The sequence below is a fragment of the Theobroma cacao genome, chromosome 6 (assembly GCF_000208745.1).
Source record: "Theobroma cacao cultivar B97-61/B2 chromosome 6, Criollo_cocoa_genome_V2, whole genome shotgun sequence".
NCBI lineage: Eukaryota > Viridiplantae > Streptophyta > Magnoliopsida > Malvales > Malvaceae > Theobroma > Theobroma cacao.
This window is the reverse complement of record NC_030855.1, coordinates 23,607,188-23,631,666: the sequence shown is the minus strand read 5'-3', so window position 1 is coordinate 23,631,666 and position 24,479 is coordinate 23,607,188. Positions and strand designations below refer to the sequence as shown.

General features: G+C 36.5%; 4 protein-coding genes across 14 annotated transcripts; 1 reads left to right on the top strand and 3 right to left on the bottom strand.

Annotated features, from left to right (window-relative positions):
• Window positions 67–5,613, bottom strand: LOC18596812 (glyoxysomal processing protease, glyoxysomal). 2 transcript variants are annotated; one of them, XM_018123220.1, is made up of 15 exons: window positions 5,415–5,613; window positions 5,270–5,316; window positions 4,994–5,171; window positions 4,844–4,891; window positions 4,677–4,742; window positions 4,405–4,539; window positions 3,893–4,018; window positions 3,633–3,736; window positions 3,268–3,353; window positions 3,090–3,184; window positions 2,582–3,003; window positions 2,268–2,404; window positions 1,563–1,755; window positions 1,134–1,225; window positions 67–817 (listed from the first exon to the last, which is right to left on the bottom strand). In XM_018123220.1, the coding sequence occupies exons 1-15, from the start codon at window positions 5,478–5,480 to the stop codon at window positions 552–554; spliced, it is 2,061 nt and encodes a 686-aa protein (XP_017978709.1). In that variant the 5' UTR covers window positions 5,481–5,613; the 3' UTR covers window positions 67–551. The 2 variants fall into 2 exon arrangements, with proteins under 2 accessions (XP_017978709.1, XP_017978708.1); XM_018123219.1 differs by having other exon boundaries at window positions 2,268–3,003.
• Window positions 7,410–13,127, top strand: LOC18596811 (putative E3 ubiquitin-protein ligase RING1a). The gene is made up of 10 exons (XM_007025509.2): window positions 7,410–7,788; window positions 7,878–7,929; window positions 9,634–9,692; window positions 10,780–10,861; window positions 11,029–11,149; window positions 11,236–11,277; window positions 11,460–11,969; window positions 12,204–12,311; window positions 12,417–12,617; window positions 12,776–13,127. The coding sequence occupies exons 1-10, from the start codon at window positions 7,659–7,661 to the stop codon at window positions 12,797–12,799; spliced, it is 1,329 nt and encodes a 442-aa protein (XP_007025571.2). The 5' UTR covers window positions 7,410–7,658; the 3' UTR covers window positions 12,800–13,127.
• Window positions 13,546–15,385, bottom strand: LOC18596810 (auxin-repressed 12.5 kDa protein). Of its 4 annotated transcripts, none has more exons than XM_007025508.2 (4): window positions 14,885–15,385; window positions 14,565–14,778; window positions 14,182–14,286; window positions 13,546–14,010 (listed from the first exon to the last, which is right to left on the bottom strand). In XM_007025508.2, exons 1-3 carry the CDS (start codon window positions 14,988–14,990, stop codon window positions 14,214–14,216), a joined length of 393 nt encoding a protein of 130 aa, XP_007025570.2. In that variant the 5' UTR covers window positions 14,991–15,385; the 3' UTR covers window positions 13,546–14,010; window positions 14,182–14,213. The 4 variants fall into 4 exon arrangements, with proteins under 4 accessions (XP_007025570.2, XP_017978776.1, XP_017978777.1 ...); XM_018123287.1 differs by having other exon boundaries at window positions 14,565–14,772; window positions 14,885–15,131; XM_018123288.1 differs by lacking the exon at window positions 14,182–14,286 and having other exon boundaries at window positions 14,885–15,380.
• On the bottom strand, window positions 16,360–23,220 carry LOC18596808 (protein FRIGIDA-ESSENTIAL 1). 7 transcript variants are annotated; one of them, XR_001928488.1, is made up of 9 exons: window positions 22,950–23,220; window positions 21,315–21,792; window positions 20,958–21,193; window positions 19,425–20,881; window positions 19,126–19,195; window positions 18,402–18,482; window positions 17,001–17,289; window positions 16,522–16,866; window positions 16,360–16,417 (listed from the first exon to the last, which is right to left on the bottom strand). XR_001928488.1 is itself a non-coding variant. In XM_018123217.1 (6 exons), exons 1-5 carry the CDS (start codon window positions 23,110–23,112, stop codon window positions 19,166–19,168), a joined length of 2,364 nt encoding a protein of 787 aa, XP_017978706.1. In that variant the 5' UTR covers window positions 23,113–23,220; the 3' UTR covers window positions 16,360–16,866; window positions 19,126–19,165. The 7 variants fall into 7 exon arrangements, 2 of the variants coding, with proteins under 2 accessions (XP_017978706.1, XP_017978705.1); XR_001928487.1 differs by having other exon boundaries at window positions 16,360–16,866; XR_001928489.1 differs by having other exon boundaries at window positions 16,360–16,866; window positions 17,062–17,289.

Here is a 24,479-nt window from a genome sequence, read left to right as displayed (position 1 = left end):
TATGTTTCACGGGCATGATGAGGCCGAAAACCTTAAATCAAAGCAGTGGTTAATTAGATTTTGCTGTCTCTCACAACAACTGTAAATTAACCAGCAAATGATAATGTTCAAGCTCAAGTACCAGTACAACGCTAGCCCAAAGAAAATACGTCAACTGAAATATGAAAGAAAATACAAGAATTACAGAATTACAGATTTTCCACACATCCAGCATTACATTGTTGGATCAGGCAAACATGGCTCAATATTCTTTCAATCTGGAATGCTGTTACTCGAAACATTATGGGAGGAAATGAAGATACAGAAGGAAATCAATGCTAAAATTCACACTGCTACTCTGTAGGCGCAATTATTTCACTCATTTTATTTTGATATAGTTTACAAATTAAGTTTCCAAATGCGCGGACTCCTTCCCCCAACATCCATTGTTTATGTGATCCTTGAAGTTGGTTCAGGCAAAGCTGGAGTCATAATAACATGGGGGCACGGGACTTGATTCCAACTATTCTGCGGCTGTTCTTTCTCACACAGCTCAAGAAAAATGCCGAAGGTCATAACTTACTAGGAAGAATCTCATTAGGGAGTCTTTCCACTTTGCCAAATTGAGCTGGCCTCTTCAACAATTCGTTCCGTTCTGCTATAAATTTAGCAAACCGAGAACCCTTCCCCTCTTCGTTGTTGTTATCCTCTAGTAGTGACTGTGGAAGTTCAGGCGGCAGCCCTGGCTTGTGAGATAATGGAGGCATCAATGCCCATACTGAAGAAAGGTGTTCATTTGGTTGATCAAGATTTTGCAGAGGCGATAAATCTTGCATGTCTGATGAAGAAAAACAAAACTAATTTGGAAACTTATCAAGAAAAGAGGACTCCAAATAATCTCCTTTTGATGCTCACTACCACAAGCAAGTATAAACATCGTTCTAAACAGAGCAGAAAGCCTTAGGAGCATTTACATAATCACTACTTGCAAGTAGGATGAAGGCTTTGCTGCATCAAAATCTAGTTTTCTGTCATGACTTATTTTTTTTGGCTTATAATGCTTCATAAAACAACAACTTTTAGCAACAAAATAGAGGGAAAACAATGAAATTATTTCATACTCAACATAGTATACGGTTACTATACTAACTAACCTCTTGCAAACTGAAAGATAGGCATCAAAACTGCACTTGGAATGCTAAAGTTCAAGTATGGTATAACTGTTCCTCCACCATGCCTGGCGTTGCTGTATCAAGAATATAACTCATCAAAAACTGTCTAATTAGCAAGCACTGAAGAGCTTAATTAAACAGACACAACAACAACAAAATATCCTAGGCTTACTTAAACAGAAACACAAAATAAAACAAAGCTGTTACTTTCTTCTGCAATATGAAGCATTTACTCCCCCAAAAACAACAATAGCAACAAGAATATGCAAAAGAGCATTTCTGACTAACCAATATGATATCAGAGTAATATGAGACACATCATGAGGAATGCACAAATAAACAACACAAGTTTGCACAAGAGAATTAGCCCCTAAAGATAGCTCATTTTTGCACAATTACTGTCTGCTTTACCTTGTAACAAGTCCAATCAAACGACCATCTGAATTGACAACAGCACCACCGCTTCCACCAGGATGAACAGCAGCAGTTGTTTCAAGCATTGCTGGAAATTCAGAATCCCCCGGTAGAAGAGATTTGTAATATAAAGGCATCTCTGCTTTCACTACTTTTGCTACCACTCCAGAACAAACAGAAGGGGCGAAGCCTGCGAAATTCAGTGCAATAACAGATTTTTAAGTAAAAAAAAATCAAGAGAAACGAAAAGTGTTCAGAAGTTGGTTATTCAGTGGAAAGTATACAAAAAAATCCCAGGGTACTCAGTCCTTTAACATCATAGCATCAAGAAAATTTCATGCTCCTATATGCATCAGAGTAAAAAATTCAGTTGATCTGATTGAGTTAGAAATTCTCAGGAGATATGGTGTCACTGGACCATGTAAACTGACACATACTTAAAAGGGGGTACTTAATTTTGGAAAATGAGCAGTTTTAAGTTCTATAACTAACAGAGATTAGAATCAAAATGGGAGAGCCAACCCATAGATACTTATGATGGTAAGATTGGAAACTTCACGTGTGAAGGTTCCACATGAACAATAAAAAAGTCCAAGACAAAACAAAAAAGCTCAACTAAAGTGTCATGTAAACACAGCAGAATTATCTCATTCCGCATCAAGACAACCACAAACAAATAGATACAATAAACAACGCTTTTACCGCATCTTGGTGCCAGTAGTCCATGTCCAATAACATATGCCTTTGATCCTAAAGATGGTTGAGCAAAATCCACCACAATAGAGCTAAGCTTATCAGGAATACGATCAAGTTGCAGAAGGGCAACATCCAGAGGTCCCCTGCAAATATATACTACCTTAGCCTCACACCAAATCCAAGGGTCCAGATGACCAAGTCTAACACGTATACTTCTATGTCCATGGTAAAGTGACTTCAACTTGTTGCCTTTGTGATCATCAACCACAGAAGAATTGACAATCTTCAGTGAAAATGGTGGCATGCTACTTTTCTGGTACCTGTTAAATCCTTTACCCTCAGGAGATGCAGATTCTTCAGGTGGGAAGAATGGCACCTCGGTTCTCGTCCCAGTTCCTACAGTTGTTTTCCCAAATCGCCATGGTTCCAACAGGTGAGCATTTGTGAGTATTAGGCCTTGATCATTGAGCACAACACCTGATGCCCATACACCATCGTCAATGGTAATAAGACATATAGAAGCCATTGCCTTCTCAATTGGTAAACGTGAAGGGCACGATGAATTAGGATGATCATGATTGTAACAGCAGAGTTCATTTGAACCATTGCTGTTAGACAATAATCCATTCCCTACAGCATTTAAGTTTCCCTTGTTAATATGAATCCCCTTTTCTGCAATTTGTGGCTCCTTCAGCAGCAAGTCACTGCAAGCACTTGCAATGGCTTCCCACGGAATCACTAGCTGTTACCCAAGGCTACAATTTTTTGTGATGCATTAACTATGAGAAAGTTTAAAGAAAATGAATATGAGAAACACTTGTAAGTTACCTGAATCTCAGCATCACTGCTCTTTTGCCTCAAAGGTATAATCAAGATACCTACTAATGTGTTTTGATCACCAAAAACAGGACCACCTTCCATTCCTAGCAGAGTTGATTGTCAAATCATAATTAAGACTCTGTGGCATAAAAAATGCATAGGTAACAAAACACGGAAATATCCTCACCAGGAAGACATCGAATGTCAGCCATCAGCAATGCTCTGTCAGATGATTTAGGTGGATAGCAGTTGGCAACAGATCCCATTGATATGCTGGATCAAGCAATTACATTATTGAAACAGTAGAACTCCAAAGAGACCATAAGAAAGCAAAATGATATACCATGTTGAGAGAGACAGAGAGAACTACTGATGGTTGATTGCAACAGTTAAATACCCAAACAGATTAGTTCCATGACATATCCTACAAGAATCAATGATCTTGTATTTGGAGTTTTTGACTGATGAAAACTAATTTGGCAAACAAGTTGGTTATTGTCAATGTAAACTTACTAAAATGTAAAAGATATTTACATAGGGAAGAAGCATTACCTGTTAAAGAAGTGCACAGGTGAGAGGATGCCAAACGGAGATCCCATTGCCAGAAGGAATTCTCCCCTTTTATTCAGAGGTGATATCCCAATATTTGGTAGGTCCTATCTCATGAAAATCCACATCATTAAGGGCTAAATCAAGAAAAATAAACATGCCAACCAGAAAGTCTCAAAACATTAATCATTTGCTACCATATCAGTTGCCGTCACACAGTATATTAACAAAAAGGAAAGAGTAACGAGTGAAAGAAATGTTACATTTAAATACAAGTTAACTCCAAGGACAGCGATTCTAGTTGTTGACCTGGCCATGAGACTAGGACTGCTTAATTCCCCCACCAGTAGCCTCTGGCGCTCCATCAAAATTTTTTTATCATACTCGATCTGAAATAAAGCTTCTACGTCAGATCTTGTTGGATCTCCAACAAGGAGCAAATAAAGGGGGAAAAAAAGCTAACTCAAACATGAGCACAAAAACATCCAGGATCTATTGCAAAGCAACTTTTTATTGACTAGTGTAATTCAAGTAAATATTTCACTCAAGAAGAGTTTTGGTTTGCATACAACTGATCCCTGAGGAACACAAGGAACGAAATTCTCACTTCTGAAGAATAAAATGCTTTGGTTCAATGTCCAGAATTTCTTCTTTACACCAAAAATAGCCACTCAAAATAATAAGGAGAAAAACATTTAGTTCACATAAAAATTCCACAAAGCTGCTATGAGGCAAGAATGACCAAAGAATACAATAAAAAAGTTCATGTGCTTGCCTGTGTCTGAATACTATCCACTGAAGGCTGATGAGTTGAAGCCAAGGACCAACCAAACTCCCACCCATGCTCTTGTGAGCCTGAAGAAGCTTCAACAAGGGATTGAAGAGCACGGGATGATCTAGGAACATCAACCTTCAAAATTCGTTGGTTAGTCACAATCAGAAATATATTCATTCAAAATTATCAAGTGCAACACATATTAGTGTGAATTAAAGTGCTCTTATAGCTTTTAAACTCTAAATACGCACATTAACAATTTAAACGCCCACCATTTTCAGTAATCGTGCAGCAACCCAACAAGAAGCTCCTTTATCCAAATTCACTCCCATATTTTCCTACAAAATCAAAACACACCATCCCATTAAACTCAACTCAAAAAATTAACTTAAACAAATTATCATTCTAAATTAATCAACAACCATCTGACATCTTATACCTCAACCATAATATCAATCTGAGCACCGGGAATCAACTCGGGTAGACCCTACAACAAAACAAGAAGGAGCACAATAACCACAAAAACCCAGTAAAGTAAGCAATCATACCAAAATTAAAAGGCCATATATTTACTATAATGAAACACCACCTGAGAAAGGTTTTCTCTATGTTGAATTGTAAGAAAAGGCTCAACGACAGAAGCAACTGTCATAACTAACATCAAATTCTGATCACCATCACTGTCCCAGATACACTTAGCCACCTCAGTGTTGTAAAGGGTGTCAGGTAATAGCATCCCTGAAGCTGACAGTGTCGTTTTACCAGAACTACAATACCCAACAACAGAGAAAAAGAAAAAAGACTCAACAAATTGAAAAAAAAAAAAACAAAAATATAACGAAACTCAAAACAAATTTTAACTCACTGGTATTGATGAAAGGCATGTTTCCTCATCTTCAGCCCCTTTGGATCCTACATCAATTAAAAAAAAAACATAAATTTACTAAATATTCAAAGAGAATAACAAAAATAGAAAGAAAAACAGGGTCGCACACGCAAATCGGGCTTACAGGGCCTTGTACTCTGACCAAAACAGAGAAATTCCGAACAAAATCTACTGTTTCAGGAAGACCCATTTTGACCAAAAAAAATGGCAAAGGATTAACCGAATGAATCCCTTGAGATATAATAAAAAATTTTAGGAGTTTTTGGTTGAAGAGGGAGATGGAAAAAAACACCACAACAGCAACTACTTGTGGATATATTTGACTTGTCGAGCTTCCTAGAAAACAGAAATGTAGTATACGCTTTACGAGGCGGGTGGATAAGGAAAACGGCGCCGTCTAGGAATGGACGCGCGAGCGGTTCTATCTCGCAAGTCGTGGCCGTCGGATCTGTTTGGTGGGCCCGTTCTTTCTGTTTTCTTCGTTATACTCTTACGTGGACGGCCGATTGCTTTTTGTTTTTTGCGGGATTAATTTTTTTATTAAAAAAAGGCAAACCAACAAAAAATACGTTGCATAGAAAAAAAAAAGAGAAGGAAATACAAAAACATATAATAGTATTAGTATAAAATTATTTGGTACATTTTTTAATATATCGTTTTAATAGTATTGCAGTAATAAATACTTTATAATTACTTTAATAAAAATAAAAAATTTAATAACTGAGCTTAATTTACAATCAAAAGATTATAAGGTGTCTATTTTATTAAAATTTATTTTTTAATTTTAATATATTTATTTTTCAAGAAATTAAAAAAAGGCATTTGTTTGGCTTATATTGATTCTAACCTAATGTCTTTACCTAACATTGTCTTACATATATTTCGTTTTAATGAAGGGATGGTAACAATTTATTCTTTTTGAATCTTTTGATTTTATATAAAAAGTTATTGAATTATTTTTTAAAATTCTTTATTCTTTAATTATGTTTTTATTTTTTATTTTTGTTAAATATATTTTTATAATTTATAATTAATTAATTATTATTAATTAAAATAAAATTTATCATTTTTATATACATAAGATAATAATGTGATATTGATATAAAAAATAAAATTATAACGTAATCACGTTATTATGTCATTATTATTATATTTATATTATTTATTATAATATATCAATAAATTACAATATCATCACTTAATATAAAATGATATAAATTATTTTAATTAATAATAAAATTAATTGAGTTACTATTTTTTATTCCCCTTATGAATGTGGGAAAACCAAGCTACATGGATTTTCTCGTTAACCAAACGTTCACCGTCTCCCAAATTTTTTATTGTTCTCTATCCCATCTGATTGATCATCTTATTTGGTTCGTGTCCAAATCAACGTGACCTGCAATCATGAATGGTTTCTACTTTTGCTTGATATGGACAAATCGATTCTTGTCAAATTGAACATAAAAGAAATATAATTTAAATTAAATTAAAACCAGTAATAAAAACCATTTAAGATTTTAAATTTAAATTATAATATAATACAGTAAGAAAAATGTCAATAACATTTTGTTATCACAAATTTCGTATATGGAATCAGTTTAAATTTATAAAAAAAAATTATCTTTCACTTAATAATTATCTCTTTTAAATTAAAAATATATTAATATGTAACAAATAATATCTAAATTTATTTAATTCTTTATTAATGTGAAACCTTTTAGTAGATCCTAGGTCGGGAATTTTAAGTAAGGGTTTTCGTTGGTCTACATAATTTTCTTACTTAAATAATTGTTTCAAATTTTTATATACTACTAAAGATATTATATTTCTTTTATTTATTAATTTCATGAATCTAAAACACATGAAATTAAATTTATAGATGTATACATAACTAAGCTGGACATTGAATTTTTTTTGTAATTTAATTTCGGCAAGTGAAGACCAATAATTGGGCTTTTTGGGTGGAAAATTAAAATAATACTATTATACTCTATATATGTATAAAGTACATACATACGTACAAAAACAGCGTATATGTATACGTATGAATAGCAAGCCGTGGAAGGCCGCGAGCAGCAGCTTTCTCTCATTTCCTTTTCTCTACCCATCCGCCCTCGTCAAACACTGAACAACAAAAATAAAGGAAAAAGAGAAAAAGCAAAGGACTGGGAAGGGAAGGGAAGGGAAGGGAAGAAAAGTCAAGCAACATTCCTCCTGTTTCACCACCTTCACCTTCCTCATCTTCCCGTCTTCACCGCAATCAATCCATTCCAAAATCCCATTCTGGTTCTTTCGCTTTGAATTGTTTCTTTCCTTTTCTTGTTTTTTTTTTCCAATACAAATAGAAGAGAAAGCAAACCAGCAAATGCCAGCACAGAAGCGTTCTTCCGAAGCCGCCATCACCGCCACCTCACCAGAAGACGACGATCCTCTGCTTCTCGACGACAGGAACAACCATGAACAACACCAGCAAGAAACCGAAGATGCTGCTGATGGTACACCTAACCGACTATAAGATTTACGATAAAAAGAACGATCCAGGTTTTTTTGTTTTTTGTTTTTCTTGATTGAGGTGTTCCTTTAGGTTTTACAGAATCTGATCGCAGCCCTTCTCCTTGTAACGAAGAAGAACAAGAGTAAGCTTCTTCCACTCTTTATTATTTCAAATCGATTTGCTCCTTTTTGTTCGTTATTCTTGTATAACTGTTTAATGCGTCAATGGCCGGGCCTTTGGTTTTCTGCGATCTGCATGGTTTCTTTTTTGCACTTTCAAAGGAAGGCTTGTTGTGGGTTTTCTTGGTACTAACAGTCTAACTTCCCCGACATGGCTATTTTTAAGCTTTCAAGAACTTCCCTTTTTTTCTGATTGGTTGCTTTTTCCGTGCTTTATTTTTAAACGGGTACCGCTTCTTTTTAATGAAACTGCCTGGAGTTTTGATTTGCGGTCTGTGCCATTCATTTCTAGTCTGGCTTGCATGAGAGTATTTTCAGCGTTGTAACAATAGTTGTAGCTTTGTGTAACTGGCTAAGATTTGCACCTCCACGCATTATCTGCGTATATTCATCTACGTATGAGGACTGGGATTTTGATTTCTCCATGTTTCTGAACTTCATCTCGATTGGTTTTAAGTGCAATTTTTAGGCATTTTCTGCGTTGCCGGCTCGCTGTAAAGGTTGTTGACCAACTTTAAGAGGATATGATCTAGAAAGTATATAAGATGGGATTAACCGCTTATGGGTTCTTGTCTGTTTACTCTGGGTCAAGCTGCCTCTGCTTGGTCCTGGGATCTTTCTCTTGGTCTTTATATCTTGGTGCTTTTGGTAAGCTGCTATATGATCAGTGCATGATGACACTATACTGTTGGAGTGCTTTGGTCGAAACAACAGTTACTGTATCAAAATAGACTATATATTTTGAGAATTTATCTTCTTTATTCAAACTGAAGTGGTTGCTGTTAAGCTGTAGTTGCAATTTTAGAGAGGTGTCCCTGTTGGTTCATTAGCTTGTCTTGATTTGACAGTTACTGGTTGGGAAAGCAAATATTTTCCTGTGGTGGTCTCATTATTGATCTTCCTGTCAAAATGTTTGTCATTGTTCCAAAATGTCTAATACTTAACTTCATGAGGTGGTGATGATATGACAGTCAACTGCCAGGATGCTTTAATGTTGGGATCCCATTTTTCTTAAAATAGTTAGAAATTCTGATGTATAGGTGGTTTCTGATTAATCTTCATAGATGCATCATAAGATGTCCAAGTGTCCATGTTATCCCATTGATGGTCTTTGATATTTGCATCCTTGTTCAATAATTGTGTTAATATTCTTTATAGTAATATGAGGTGCTTCTTCAGGATGAAAAATGGTGTCCTTACACAATATTGGTTAATTCCTTATAGTATTATTCTCTTGAGAAAGGGCTTATTTGTCTGAAAATGCTACTATTCTCAAAAGTTCCAGTGTTTTTCCTTTCTTCTGCAGAGGCTATAATTCTTAAAGTTTGGACAAGTGCATTGATAATCATTTAAATTTGCTGAGCAGTATTGCAGTAACCTTGTGGTTTATGAGTTGCGTTTGATTAATGCATGGACATAGCCTTGTAAAATGGAATTCAAGTTAAACAGGTTTAAGGATGAAATCTAATTAATTGAAAGGATGTATATTGGTTTTATTCCGCAAAGGTGTTATCCAATCAATTTGGCCTGCATATTTACTGTTTACATATCTGGCAAAAAGTTTTATACTTATACTTGAGGATGAAAAGAGAAATAGAATGGTGAACTATATATCGCTTGTTAACTGCATAATATGCTAACAATGCTTCCCTTGTGTTTCATTGTAGGTATATTCTAGTAAAATCGGCTGACATACGCAAAGAAGTACAATGCCCAATCTGCCTAGGTATGTTGTTCAAGAATTTTTTGTTTACTATATTAAATTTCAGAGGGCTTACAGATTCAAGTTGCTATTTGGCATTATGATTTTCTTGTTATATGTTCCGCAAATGTTCTATAATTTAATTATCTCCTTGTTATTCTTGTTATGGAGCTGGGTACATTTTGCTGTGATAATGGACATAATAGCATTTCACCTATTTAGTTGAAGATGCTACCATGCAGACCTTACTCAAATAAATCAAATCAGACGCCTTTGCAGGTCACCTCATGCTAGCCCAAGAGCTCATTATACTTTGCTTGCAAATCTGATATCTCAGCTTTGTAGCTTTTCATATTCCGAAGTAGTTGGACCCCCTAATTTTTGTTGAAACAACCTATAAAAAAAAGAAAAAAAAAAGATTTTTACATTGTTTACATCGATTGGAATGAATTATTATATTTTTTTCTTGAAAGGTATTAATGGACAATGTAAGCCATTGAACAGAAAGAAAAAAAGAAGTGGGGATAATTAACACTTTATTATGATATCTGTAAAAAACCAGGTGGAGAATTGACAATATTGTAAGATCTGGCTAGATAATTTTGTTACCCTAAAACTAAAAATTAACAAAACAAAAAAGGCTTGACATTCTGTTCAAAGTACCCAAATATTAAAATTTCCTTTGTCACTTGTTCTAAAACTGAATTGAGTGAATTAATCTATGAATTTTGACCATAGATCTGAACATAGGAGCATAGAATTCTGAAACTTGCTCAAGGGCTGAGGATGGCTTCTCATTCTTTTCATACAAGGCAACCAAAACGGCAGATAAAGAGATGAAATGAATTAAATTATTCCCATAAGATGTTGTTAAACCTATTTTAATAGCTTTCCAAGTTTCTAATTATTATATCAGGTGTTGATACTACTAGATTGTTCAACATATCTGAAAATGTAGAATCAAGTTTCACAGAAAGTCACTTAGAATGGGGTGTATGATTCTGTTTTCGCCTTTTCTCTTATTGAAACAATATTATGTGTATAACACATAACATAAGCATCAAGTTTTGCTGAAAGAAAATTCATTATCTCTTTTTTTTCCTTAATTAAGGGATCATTCGCAAAACAAGAACTGTAATGGAATGCTTACATCGCTTCTGTAGAGAATGTATTGACAAATCTATGAGAATGGGGTATGTTCAAACTATTACCACTCTCCTCAGTAGTTCATTGTAATGTGGGATCAGATTTCCTGACCTGGGTTTGGTTTGGGATGATCTTATAAAGTTCCATGGTTAACTGTGACTTGTGAGCTCATAAGCTTTTTCTTCTTGTTAATGTTTCTTGCATCTAATGGCAGGAACAATGAGTGCCCTGCTTGCCGCACACATTGTGCTAGTCGCCGGTCTCTAAGAGATGATCCTAACTACGATGCCCTAATTGCAGCCTTATATCCGGATATTGACAAATATGAGGAAGAGGTAAAGTTTGGTTGATCTCTTACAGAGCAGATTGTTGCCTTGTTATTATTGAAACTCAATTATTCATCACTAACTATGTGGTTTAGGAATTGGCTTTCCATGAGGAGGAGAAAGCTCGGAATAAGCAGGTGAGGTATCAGATTGCTAGTTTACTCCAGTCTTTGTGCCTATATGCTAACTTAAAGTATTCTTCGCAGTCAAATTGCATCCATTGATTTTGTGTCCTCCTTCTTTAATACAATAAATAAATAAAGTGATGGTTAATAAATTAAAGCAATTAATTAAATTCTAATCTGAAAATTTGCATCAGATCCAAGCTTCCATTGCCCAGACTTTGCGCCGGCAATCAGAAGTTGTTGGTAAGAAACGAACGGTTAGAGCCACTGCATCTGCAATTGTAAGGAGATCACAAAGTCGCCATCACGGGGGGAGAAAACATCGAACTTCTGAACCTCAAGAGTCTGATGACAATGAAAATGCTAATGGAGATGGAAGCAGAGATTCAACTTCTGCCGATGAGCATCATACTGAGGTCAAACCAAAGAGATCAAAGAGATGGGGTGGTCGGTTTTCTCATCCATCTTCAGCTGCTAGTGCAGATGGGGTTGGTGACGAAACTGACTCGGAAGTGAATAGAGAATCCTTGGGTGTATCTGCACCACTTGTCTGGCCCTCAGAAAGGCTTCACTGGGGAGCAGGCGGCATGCGCAGTCACACACGACATGGCAGTTTGAATGGTGGAAATGGAAAGAATGTCCGAAACAGCCGCCTCTCTAAGTTGGTGGATTGTCTCCGGAACCTAAAGGAGAAGGATGATGAGGTAATGTTGATTTTTTGGTCGTGATTTTACGTAGTCTGTCATGGTAAATTGTGTACCTTACTGAGTTCAAAACATATCCCTTTAACCACTGTGAAATTGATACATAAAAGCACCTCTGCAGCTGACAAGTTCTTGAAATGATCATTGATGGTATTCTGGATTATCGTTGTTTTAGAGTTCTCACTTGAACTTGCTAAAATCTTTGGATTAATGATTAGCTTTATCTGCTTTCAGCTCGATATCCACCTGATGCTTGTTTCAGTTGATGAACAAAGAATTCCCAGTTTACAGCAGCCTTACCTTTGCTGCAGGCCTACTTTGTTGGTTAGGCAATTGTGCCAGGTAATTATTCTTCCATCAGAAACCTTGTTGTTCATTTAATAACAGTCTATTACATTTCAAAACCTTGGACAACTGAAACTCATTCTTAATTGACCTCTTACCTAGTATGTAGCTCTGCAAACTGCTTTGCAAGCCAGGGAAATTGAAATCTACCTGGTAAAAGGGTCCTACTCTATGGCCAACATGTCAACCTTTGTTATGACCAAGCCCGGATTAGTTGATTCAGTCAGAGATAGCTTGCAAGTTTTAAAAGAGGAAGAAACATTGGCAGGACTTGGTAGGCAAAGATCCAGTCATGGCCATTTGGTAAGCTCCATCTCTGGAATAAATGTTAATACCTTTCGACTATTGCATCCGGAAGTATGCTAATTGCTAATGCATGCATATAAATAAGTTCACTATCGTCCCTTACCCCATACTTCGTTTTCCGAATTCATTACCATTTGGTTTGTGTTATTTTTCAGCTTCTGGCATATCAGAAAAAGTAGGAGAAATCCAAATTGATAAAGACGAAATTTACTACCGGCTTTGTCGACAAGCACAAGATGTTGCACATTGCTCTTCCGAAGTATATACTTTATATACATTATTACATTACAGAACATATGAAATCTGAAATAGATTTGGTTTTGACAGTTACCTTGGGCTTAGAGTAGTTTATCTCCTTCAAACTAAGGATTAGAATTGCTATCGTTATATGTTATGCTAGTCTTGCTAGATTTCATTGAACATCTGCTCACGCATAAATTTAACACAATGCTGTGGGATATGTATATGTTCTTCTTCAAATAACAGAAATTCCACATACTTTAACCCTTTTGTGTTATTTGTTATAGAATAATATTTCTTATATTTCTTAAAAAAATTTGAGATGCATGCAAAAATTGTACACGTGGCAGAACAATTTCACACCTTAAACCCACATGACACTGTTGATACTATTAGGTTTGGTTGAGTAGTTCCCTTTCTTATTCTTGTAAATGGAAATGTTTAGCCTTGTCTGCAACCACAAAGAAAGAAAATGAAGACTTCTTCAATGGAGGGAGGGGCCTGCAAAAATGACATGTATGATTGATGGCCCGAAAGTGACCTCAGCCGAATGACACTTTGGCAGCTGGCGCAGGAAATGGAAACGAAAAGGACCCAAACCAACTTGATTTTTGTGTACCCTTATCCATCAAAGGTGGGTCCACGTATCATGTTAGTGGCACCCTTATCCACTTGCTCACCGCAATAATTCAACCATAAGCTCTTCCATTGATGAACACAAAATTAATTAATTAAATAACATATTTATTCACATAATACAATACCCTTAAATTTATTTATTCAAATAATAATAATAAGAGTAGCTCATTACCATCGCCGCCGCTCACGGCCGGATCTTGAATGACCAAAGATCACCTAGACACCGTGGGGGCTGTAGCGTTTGAGCCAGCACCATTCCACAAACCTTAGGCATCATTACTCACAAAAAAGGAGGAAGGGCGGCTAAAGCTTTAGTCAGCTCTTAACATCTACTTAGGACACGTAATGACAAACACGACCAAAACAAGGACACGTGGGACATCCGAAACTGGGAAAAGACGCTATTTACATGCAACCCCTGGTTAAAGGCAAAGCCTTTCCGCTAGCTGCCTTGTCATGATCACCACCCAATCAGCGGTGATGCTTGCTCCTCGTCTCCCCACTGTAAAGCCTGTGTCATCAAATCCGACCAACTTGATCTTAGTACAATTTAGTTGATACCCAGAAATTAGATCCACACCCTTCGATTCAGAATCATCACGAGAATGATTAAAAATCTAACTTTATATTATACAGAGGAAAATAAAAGGATTAGTGTAAATAAAACAGCACAGTGTTATACCATCTGAGCACAAGGGTGTCTACTCAAAAGAATTATTTCCACGCAGCTACCAAACAAATAGCCAAGTTTTCCTTCCTTCTCTGACTCTGAACCTCCGTTTGGTTGCTGAGAAAACGTTAGAAAAACAAAAAGAAAATAGAAACTCTTTGAGGCTTCTGTTTTTCTTTTAAATTCTTAATTTGATCGAAAAGAAAAAGAACTAGATATACAGTATTTGTATATAGAGAGATGCTATGATTTTGATTCATTTTCTCAGCAACCAAATAGATGGGTAAGTGGATCACCAGCCCCAAAAGCTAGATCGCGTGCGGCGCGCCAGCGTATATCCATGCATGCAGGTGGTTGGGGGGAAAAATGAATAGAAAAGGAGACTCTGTACGTACCAGTCATAGACGGTTGGAGAGTTGGGCTGTGGCTTGTCGAAAACCTCAGCACCAATGCTTTTAGTAGCAAGGTTGCTACCCGGATGGAACACGCTCCTCCAGACGTTCTCCTTACGCGCTGACACCGGCGTCGTCGGTGTCACCGGAGTCGCTGGTGTCCCAGGAGTCGCCGGCATCGACATCGACCTCTGATACTTGCTCCCTTCTCCTTCATCTAACCAAAAGATTAACTCAGAGTCGCGCTAAATTAACCATGTGCATGGATTGAAGTTCCTTCTCAAATTAAATCAAATGCATGCAAGCTTGTGCCTGAGTTTTACCTTTGATGGTCAAGGGCTGGGTGGTGATCTTTCTAAGCCGGCCAAGACCACGTTCTGGTTGAGGCCCAGCCACTACATCATCCCAAAGCTTCTCTAGGAGGACCATTTTTCGCTTGCTCTTTTTCTTTTTTCTTTTTCTCTTCTGATTTCTCCTCTCAGTAATGTTTTTGGCGGATGGCTCTATTTGGTCATATATAGATGAAGGTTTAGCTGAAATATCTCTCTCACGCCAATAATTTTTTTTTATTTTCCTTTTTCCAATGTTAATTATAGTGTAGTTTATACAAGATTAACTAATGTAATGTTGAATGAATATTGCCAATAGGAAATTGAAGAGTGGACATACATTCAAAGGGATGGATAAGGATGAGGAGTGAGTAGAGGAAGGGCCCGCAAAATAATATCTACTATTAGATCTGATGAGAGAGTAGTAGGTTTTGGGGTTGCTTTACAAGTGTAACACTTAGATACAAATGTTTGTCCTACTCTTCAGAGCCATCATTTGGCGCCCATAGAAATGGCAGTCATGTGTTCGGAGAGTGACACGTAGGTCCCATCCCTTTGATCATGGGATTTCCACTAATTTCCCTTTTATTACGATGCTCGACAGGATTATTTTAATCTGATGACTGAAGGGTTTTTTTTTTTTGAAGATAAAATCTGATGACTAAAGTTGATTTGATGATTTGATATTTTACTGCTTTTAAAGTTGGTGAGACCAGAAGCCAAAGGGTTGTCTTTTGTTAATGGGGATTGATTGTGGCATTGGAAGGATCTGGGACATTGAATCTGAAGGTCTGATGTTTTTACTCTAGAGGATTAAGCAATGTTCTTGAGGTCTACTTACTATACGTTCAAATCAGCATCCAGGAGGTGGCTTTTGTCTTAAAAGGATGTTATTTTTCTAGACTAAATCTTTCGGAATGAAATATTGTCCGCAATGTTCTCTTTTATTTTACCCCTTCTTTTGCTATCAAAATTCAGAAAAAAAAAAAAAAAAAAGTGGACAATGCGTACCGTATCTTGTTCTTATCATCTGACTAATCAGATTTAATGTTAGTGTCAAACAAAGACGGATCGAAGATGGTGACAGAGGAGATAACCGAATCAAATAATTAATCCGATTTATTACTTTGTATGATTATTCTTTAACTATTCTAATGTAAACTCTTAGATCCACCACGAATTTCAGACTAATATTAGGACCAATCAATATATCGAACCAAATGAAAACTAAAATTATGTTGAAACCATTATCTACTTGATCATCATGCCAACATGTTACTCAGACCTCGCCAGATCAATGGGCGGGAGTGATTAGAAACTTACCTAGTAGTGCGATTGACAGAAGCTACGAAAACGGAGGGAAAGCAAAATAGCCCAAATCAGGAGAATTAGAATAGTTAGCTATGAAACCCACGCGGCTACAGCCCAGAACTCAAATACGAGGTTGTTCTTGATTCTTGGGAAAATAATGCCATCAAAATAGAACAGGGTTTCCGCCTGTTCGGATCGAATTTATCATTTCTCAATCTGTTGGAGAATCCAACCATGGTTGGAAAAGCAACCAATCACATATGGCATAGGTCATTAAGACAATGACGTTTGGCATATATTAATAAACAAAAACAGCTCACCGCTCTTTTATCATTTCGAAGGTCGTCATTTGAAAGCAATCGATATGTTTTCCTCGTTGGTACCAGCAGCGAAAGAATGTCTCCCAATCAAAAAACATCAGAACAGAATCGTTTACAATTCATTAAGATCTAAGAACAAGAGACATAGGTTCATTATTTTACTTCACCTGCTTCATTGGTAAATCCACCCAACAAAATATAACAGAGGCTGCACTCGCATGTATGGATGCAGTACCCTGCCTTAGAAAGATCGTATTGCCTTACCCTTCGCAGCCGATCGATTCCCTCAAGTTTTAACTGATGAAACAATGCACACTTTGTCTGCTTTTATCAGAACTGCTAATCCTATAGCAAATAAAAATTTAGTACAAATCAGAATTTTACAATTAGTTGATACCAAAACAGTCAAAGCAAGCAAAAGATTAAAGCAAAAACAAACAGATCATAACAATAAGGTTGATCAAAATATCCCATGGAACCTGTGTATATAAGCTTTGGACACCCTGAGACGTATTGACAACAAAATCAATGGGAACCCACATGCAAAACAAGATTTCCATGGATGTTGCAGCTGATAGCAGTTCGCTTAACTCTCTCTCCTTTTCTGGCCTTGTTTGTATTCAAGATCAGCAATCTAAGTCTCCTCCCAACAGAGCGTACCAGAACAACAAAGATGACCAAGAGTTTGAGTTTGTTTCGGGTACAAGTCCTCACAACTTGAAAAATTCCCATCCTGACATGGTAATCTCTGATAGTCATCTCCTGCCACTAGAATTCTTACTGAAATCAGGACAATCTCAGGCAGCCAAGAAGCCAGGCAACAAACAGTTACGACCAGCATCTCCTGGCAGTAGCAAGATGCCAATTGGCAACCATGCCAATCATTCAAAAGATTCTCATAGATCAAACCGAAAAGTGATAAATCAAGTTAAAAAGGGGAGCACTTCTTCGAGATCTTGGTTTGGCCAGAAATTATTCCAATCATTTGTTTCCCCATGCAGGGAATGCCATGCAGTGAGGCCAACAATGAAAGCACATACCGTGCCACAAGAAAGTACCAAGTTAAATTAATGCAAGTCTATTCTTTCTTTTGAAATATTTCAAAATTGAATTTGCCACCTGAGGCAAAAGAGTTGTCAGAAACAACCAAGATTTTTAGGGTTAGAATAGTTGAATAAAGTTACATACAGAGGTTTTACTTTTCTCAAAACAAATGAAATTCTACTATGTAGTTATAGAACTAAATGGTCACTGCATCACTAGATAGCTGTATTCTTAACCTACTATTTTTGCATAAGTTCACTAAAGTTGCCAGTCTCTCTCACCCTAACAACTCCATTAATATCCAAGCCTAAACAACTTGACAACATAAATTACGGCATTCTAAAGAAAATCACACAGGCAGTCAGAAGCAAAATTTGGAGATAGCTTTCCCAAGAGTTTCCAGGTGTCAATGACCGTAGTTTTCTAAATTAAGCAGATATCCCTATGAGAGGGTATCTTTCACCTTAATGGAATGCATATTAAGTTGTACAGAAAGTCTTATAATAGACTTTGACACATTACTTCACACAATAGTCTATTCGCAAATCCAATTCTCATTCAAACCTTAATAAAAGGAAAAATTACAGGATAAATGGTTCTATAAATCAGTAGCAAAAAGTCATTTTATTTTTTTCTTTAATCACATAAAACCTGACCTATGAATTTTGAAGCCATTCTAGTAGTACCTATAGTGATGTAAGCCACAACATTATTTAGGCAAACTTATAACAGCAAAATCATCAGGGGGAGGCGCAAAAATTTAAAGCAACTGCTTAGGGATGTCTATATTAAATCACTAAAGAAAAGGTAAGCCTTAAGCAATATGATATGAGTACCTATCTCAGTAGATCTCCTTCTACAAGTGTGGCAACAATGTAGAGAAGCAATATGCACATATCATCAGTAAAAACAGAAATCTGAAAACCAAAGATAACAGAGCAAGATAAGCCATAAAGATGATCAAGCAGAAGTAAACCGCCATAAAACTGCCCGATATTTTACACCAGCTTGATCCATAATCCTAAAGTATAAGATACCATAAATATCAATATTCATATTATTAGAACCACAAAAGCTGAAGTTCAACATTAAAACTCACCTAAAGTTTACCGAAAAACTCCACGGTACTATGGAATGAGTTCAAACATTTTTACAACTCATACCTTATACCCATAAAACATGTTGAAAAGCTGAGTTCAAGACTAGCTGCTAGGGAGTCCCATTAACAGAAAACGTTTAAGTGATCTTACATAAGTCCAACTCAAACACAATCAGTTAAGCATAAAATTGCAATTAACTGTTCCATTGGACTAATAGAAAGCTTAACTCAAGCTCCTTAGGAGAATTCCCAACATGCAGGCCAAGAAGGTTAACATACTCTTTTAGACTGTACCAACTATTAGTAAGGTACATATGTTGTAGAAATTTTTTCAACATGCATCTAATAATGGAAACAAAAATATAATTTGTTAAAAAATTTCAGGAGAAAAATCCCAACACTTCCATGATGCTCAGTTTAATATGTTGAACATAGCGTCAAACAAATTGTTTAGGACTTGCCGTATTTATGTACAAATACATAAGCATTCTGCCTAGCATCTCAAGATTTGCTGTATTTATCAACATATCCCTACAAAATAGAAGACCCAGTGTCAATTCGATGAATGAATAACACTAAAAAGGTACAAATACTAAATACTAGTACACTTAATTGATGGAAAAAAGCAATATTCACTCCTTAAAAAATCTTTTTTTTGATTGGAGAAAAGGGGTAGGGTGGGGACTGGTTTAAGTAACAACACAATTTTAAATTTAGATCTTGCCTAGTATATTCTAGCTCTCAAATCAAAGCCTCTCACCTGAACAAGCTTTGCTATTTTTGGTTGGGATGAAGAAAGATACTGCTTAACTGATTCAAAGGTGATTGGAATTTGATGAGGTTGTACAGTGCCAAGAACCTTGTCAACTGCTTTTTTGACTATTGTGTTATGAGCATCTCTATTGAGATGACCCTCACGCCAAGTTGGTTTCAACAGTTCTTTAATTAAATCTACAAGAGCAGCACGGAAATGCTTCATTGCTTTTGACTCTTTCTGTGGATCCCCATCTGCCTTATGCTCAACCTCTATTTCATTCTTTTCTCTAACCCTGTCTACTTTTAAGTCTTTTTTGCATCTAGACCCATCTCTTTGATGTCTACCATCAAGATCAGTATCAATTTTATTTGCCTTTGAAATGTCTTTGACATGAGAGGCAACTGAGGAAATCTCTTCTTTAACCAGTGTTCCATTTTGCATGTCAGCTGCAGAAGTCCCATCATTTGCATCAGTTGTGAGCGAATCTTTTCCAGAGTTGTGGCAATTGTTGTTGAACAAACTTTCAGGGTATCTATTATGACAAGATGCAATTTTTTTATCACCATTACATTCAGTGACCACTGGCCCTGTTGATGTAGAATCACCATATGTTGGTGGATATGCTACATTCAGGAGGGATGGACCTTGACTAGAGAAAGAAAATTTAAGAGACCTCTTTCCTGCATTGGACATATCAATGCTATCACAAAGAGGATTGTACTGGCCTCGTGGGGGTGATATGCTAGAAGTGACAAAAAAGGATGGTCGAAAAGGTACTGATGGTTCCCAATCATCTGAAGAAATTTTTATTCTAAAATCAGTAACGTGCAACGGATCCCTGGCAATATCATTCAGAGGAAAGTTGTCTGGTTCAGACCTGGAGAAGGGAGAAGAGCTTTGCAGCAAAGAAGACAGTCTGGAAGTATGATGCTCTCTGTCACCGTCCAGCACCTTTTGAGCACCCAAAGAGCATGCACTCAAAGAAGAACCAAAAGGAAATGATCCCATCCATGTTGAGACACGATAAGATCGATTTTCACTATATGTATTGCCCAATGATGTAACTGAGCCACTTAATGAAGATCTATACTCAGGAAGAAAACTATTTCTGAAGGTAGAACTACCTCTGTCACTCAGTGAAGCAGGCTTGGTATAACTATCAGCAGGCAAATTCTGACCTATACTATTTTGTCTTACATCCTTAGATGGTCCCAAATCATCTATGGATGCAGAAAATTGCTGAGAGGCAGGGGAAGTGCCCATTAATTTATCCTTACTCTGGAGTAAAGGGAACTTATTAATTTCATGAAATGGATGCAACCTTTGGTTTTCATCATGTCCGGATGGCAGGACTCTTTCTGAAAAGAAATGAGAAGACAATGCAGTCTTATTTTTAACTGATGAAGGCAGTGTATCAGTAGAACCAGGTGAGCTGGATCTTTCAGCAGCATTATCAAAACCTGATGCAAGGTGCTTATTAGAATATCATTGTAGAGAGGTTCTGGATCATCCATAAAAACAGGAAATATTTTGTACCTTCATCAAGCTGAACAGCTCCTTTCGCATCTGCTGTAGCTACATCTACCTCAGGCTGTTGTCTAGGATTATTCCCACTATCTTTTATGTGAAGAAATCTACATGAACTTCCTTTGATACACCACCCTCTAGCAAAAAAGTCACAGATAAGTGCAGGGCGTTTGCTCCCACTATCCAACTCAGCACCAGGGGACAGACTTCCAGTACTAGTCTGAGGAGCAGCGGATCTGTAAAACCTATTGATTAGAAAATTAATAGATGTATAATCTTGGGAAGGTAGAAATTTACTGGCAAAGAGGACATAACAAGCAGCTTAGATTCAATCTATGTTATAAAGGCATATAGGTATCACCACACCTTGATTTAATCCTCCTCTTATCATCATCTGATTGCAAGTTCATTTGCTTACTTTTTTCCTTAAAACCTTTAACATCATTAACTCCTCCTGAGTGATATCTGACCGGGATTGTAATGACTACCTCTTTGCCAGCAACACTGGAATGTATCTCACTGATAACCGAATGACTCTTGCTATTACTTTGCTGTTCACAGTGGTCTTCAGGGGCTTTTCTTTGTAAGATGACTCGAGCATCTTTTTCACTAACCACATCCTGTTGAGTTGCCTTTTCTTTTGCAGGCTGTTTTCCAGATATTGGATACTTGGAATCCTCATAGTTCGCGCATATATCCTCCTTTTGAGTCTTCAATGGCTCATTTAGAAGACTTGAAAAGGCAAGGCTTTTAGATGGTACCCTTGTTTCAGACTTTCCAGGACTAAAAGAACCTGATTCTAGGCATCCATTATGCCCCTTGGACTCCATAATATTACTAGCATCTACATGGAAGAAAAACTCAATCAAGATGACGCGTAAACAAAATTTAAGGTCACATTATGAAAAAGTACTTGATCAGATCCTACAAACGATGACGTCTGGGAATTATATTTTGTTTTCTTATAATCTGAAGACTAACATTCAATTTCCAAGCCAAGGGAAAAAGAAAATAAATTGAGGTATCTGCACTGCTGCTTCATTGCAGTACTGCAGAAACAAGTGAAAGATAGACCAATTCAGCTGATGCTAACACAACAAGCATAAAGCACCAAAGAACAAGCCCTACAATAGAGAGAAGTCAGCAACATTGTATAACAGTATGTTATCGCTAATTGTAAACTAAAATATGGGTACGACATTTCTAGGACTAAACGGACTTCATTAAAGGTAGCAGGAATAGAAACAACCAATCACATGCTAGGCATGCTAGACCGGAATCATGACCTCTAAAGGAAACAACCAGTTGAAGTCTTTTTTGCCAATGCAAAATGGCATTCGTACAGCATAGTTGCCATCAGACGTTTTTCTCTAAATATATCAACCAAGACTGCCTCAAAAAGAAGAGAGGAAGTTCCTCATCTCACAAACATCCCCTCCATGATTTTCTATCAGAAATCCAAGTCTAAAGATTCGTAAAGGTAATTCAATAACCACTACGTGATGGGAGTAGGCACATGTAAATTTTCCAAGTGGGTTCAATGATCCACATATTGCTTTTCCAGTAATTGACAAGCCGCAGCATAGCTCAGCTCATCGATTAGTGTTTATAATTTAAAACTCAAAATGCAGTGGAAGACAAGCCTGAGGTTGATGAATAAGAATCATATGAACCTTGAATACTAAGATACTTAGCTAGCCCCAATTGAAAACCAATATAGTTGTTGAATACTCATAAAAAGATTCTGACTCTTTTTATCGTGTACAAAATCATTAAACCTTTCGTCCAACATTGAGAATTAATGTTTTTATATCCTTTGCTCCTCTTGTAGCTATTATCTTCTAAGGCCAATACATGCAAACACTTAATCTCCTCTTACAAGACTCAAATGTCATAAAGCAAGAAACAAGGATATCATCATCATCACCATCATCATCATCCATACACGATCAACGTTCAGAATTAATCAATCAACCAGTCAATGGTTTACGATTGACTAACCGTTTCGATTCGAAGACCCTTGCAAATCCCCTTCTTCTTCATCGTCGTCGTTGTCGTCGATTTCCATATCGGAGCTGTTGATTTCTCGCTCGGTGGTCGAGGTGGCGCGTCTTTCATCGTCCTTCTCGGCGCGTGCAACAACGGCGGATGTTGACAGAGGCATTGGGGCTGGGCTGGGTATTTTTAACGGGGTCGTAAAAGGAAGAAAGGGAGGGAGACAAAGGTGATGATGCGATGCTGAGCTGCGCACTCAAAGAGTGTGATTTTTATTCATCTTTTTGCCATCTGGAGGTGGATTATCACTTGGATGAGGACCCCACTAGCTTCTTCTCCACGCGCTTCTATTAGTGCGTGCTCGAAAGATTAGTTATTGAGCTCTGGCTTCAGCCTTGCAAAGATTTGGACCATGGTCTTTGGGCCTTAATTTGGGTTTAAGTACTTGAAGAAATTGAAAAAAAAATTTAAAAGAAAAAAACTTTAATTTAATTTCACTATTTTATCACTCGGTATGGGTGTTTCTACATTTTTATTTAATTTTAAATAAGATGTAAGGAGATTTAAAGTAAATAATTCTCTCTTTTCTCATTAAAAAGTAGAGGAAAATATGAATGATCAAATACAAAATCCTTTCAAAATAAGAAAAGACATAAATTATTATTCAAATTTCATCATATTAATTATTTAAGTCAACACGAGATTGTTATTTAAAAATTATAATTGATATTTTTAATATTTCTCAAGAGATCTCTTAACAATATTTAGAATTTAGAAATTACATTATCCATATCTTTGAAATCAAAATAAGGTTTATGAAATGAAAATTGTGATTTGCTTGTTTTACGTAGCTCCAAAGTCAACAAAGATCGCTCAATCCTAGGAGATGGTTCTTAAATGTAAGGTGGACAAAGGATCGAAGAGGAAGAATTTTCTATGGATAGATGAGACGGTCAGTTTAAAGGAATAATTAATAATTTTGTATCTTAATTCAATGATTATATTAAAAAAAATCTTAAAATAAATAACTCTTAAAACTTTTATTTCTAATATATTGTTCATACATATAAGGTTATTTTTTCCTTTTTCTACATATAAAGAATTATTAAACTTTGAATTACTTTTCACAAACATTATCAGCTACACTCAATCTATGAACTTGTGTTTCCACGTAAGGAATTTCGAATTCTAAAAATTGAGATGGATTTTGTCGTGATCTGTTTGTAAACTTGGTGAACATATGAACCAAAAACCTCAGCACAAATGGCACGACGACAGCAATCAAAACGTAGCGGAAATGCACTTCTTCGGGGGTGATAGCGAAGATCGCAGAAGCATAAGTCGCAAGCATGGAAGCAGCAGCAACCCGTATCTCAAGTTGGAAAGGGAACCTGTGGGTGAGGGAGACGATAACGAATATCGACGTGGCAAAAGCTACGGTGTTGGATATCAAGAAAACGTAAAACGCTCCTGGCTGAGATGCATAGATTGCTCTTCCTGCACTGTCGCTTCCATTCGTATCATCTTGCCAGACCC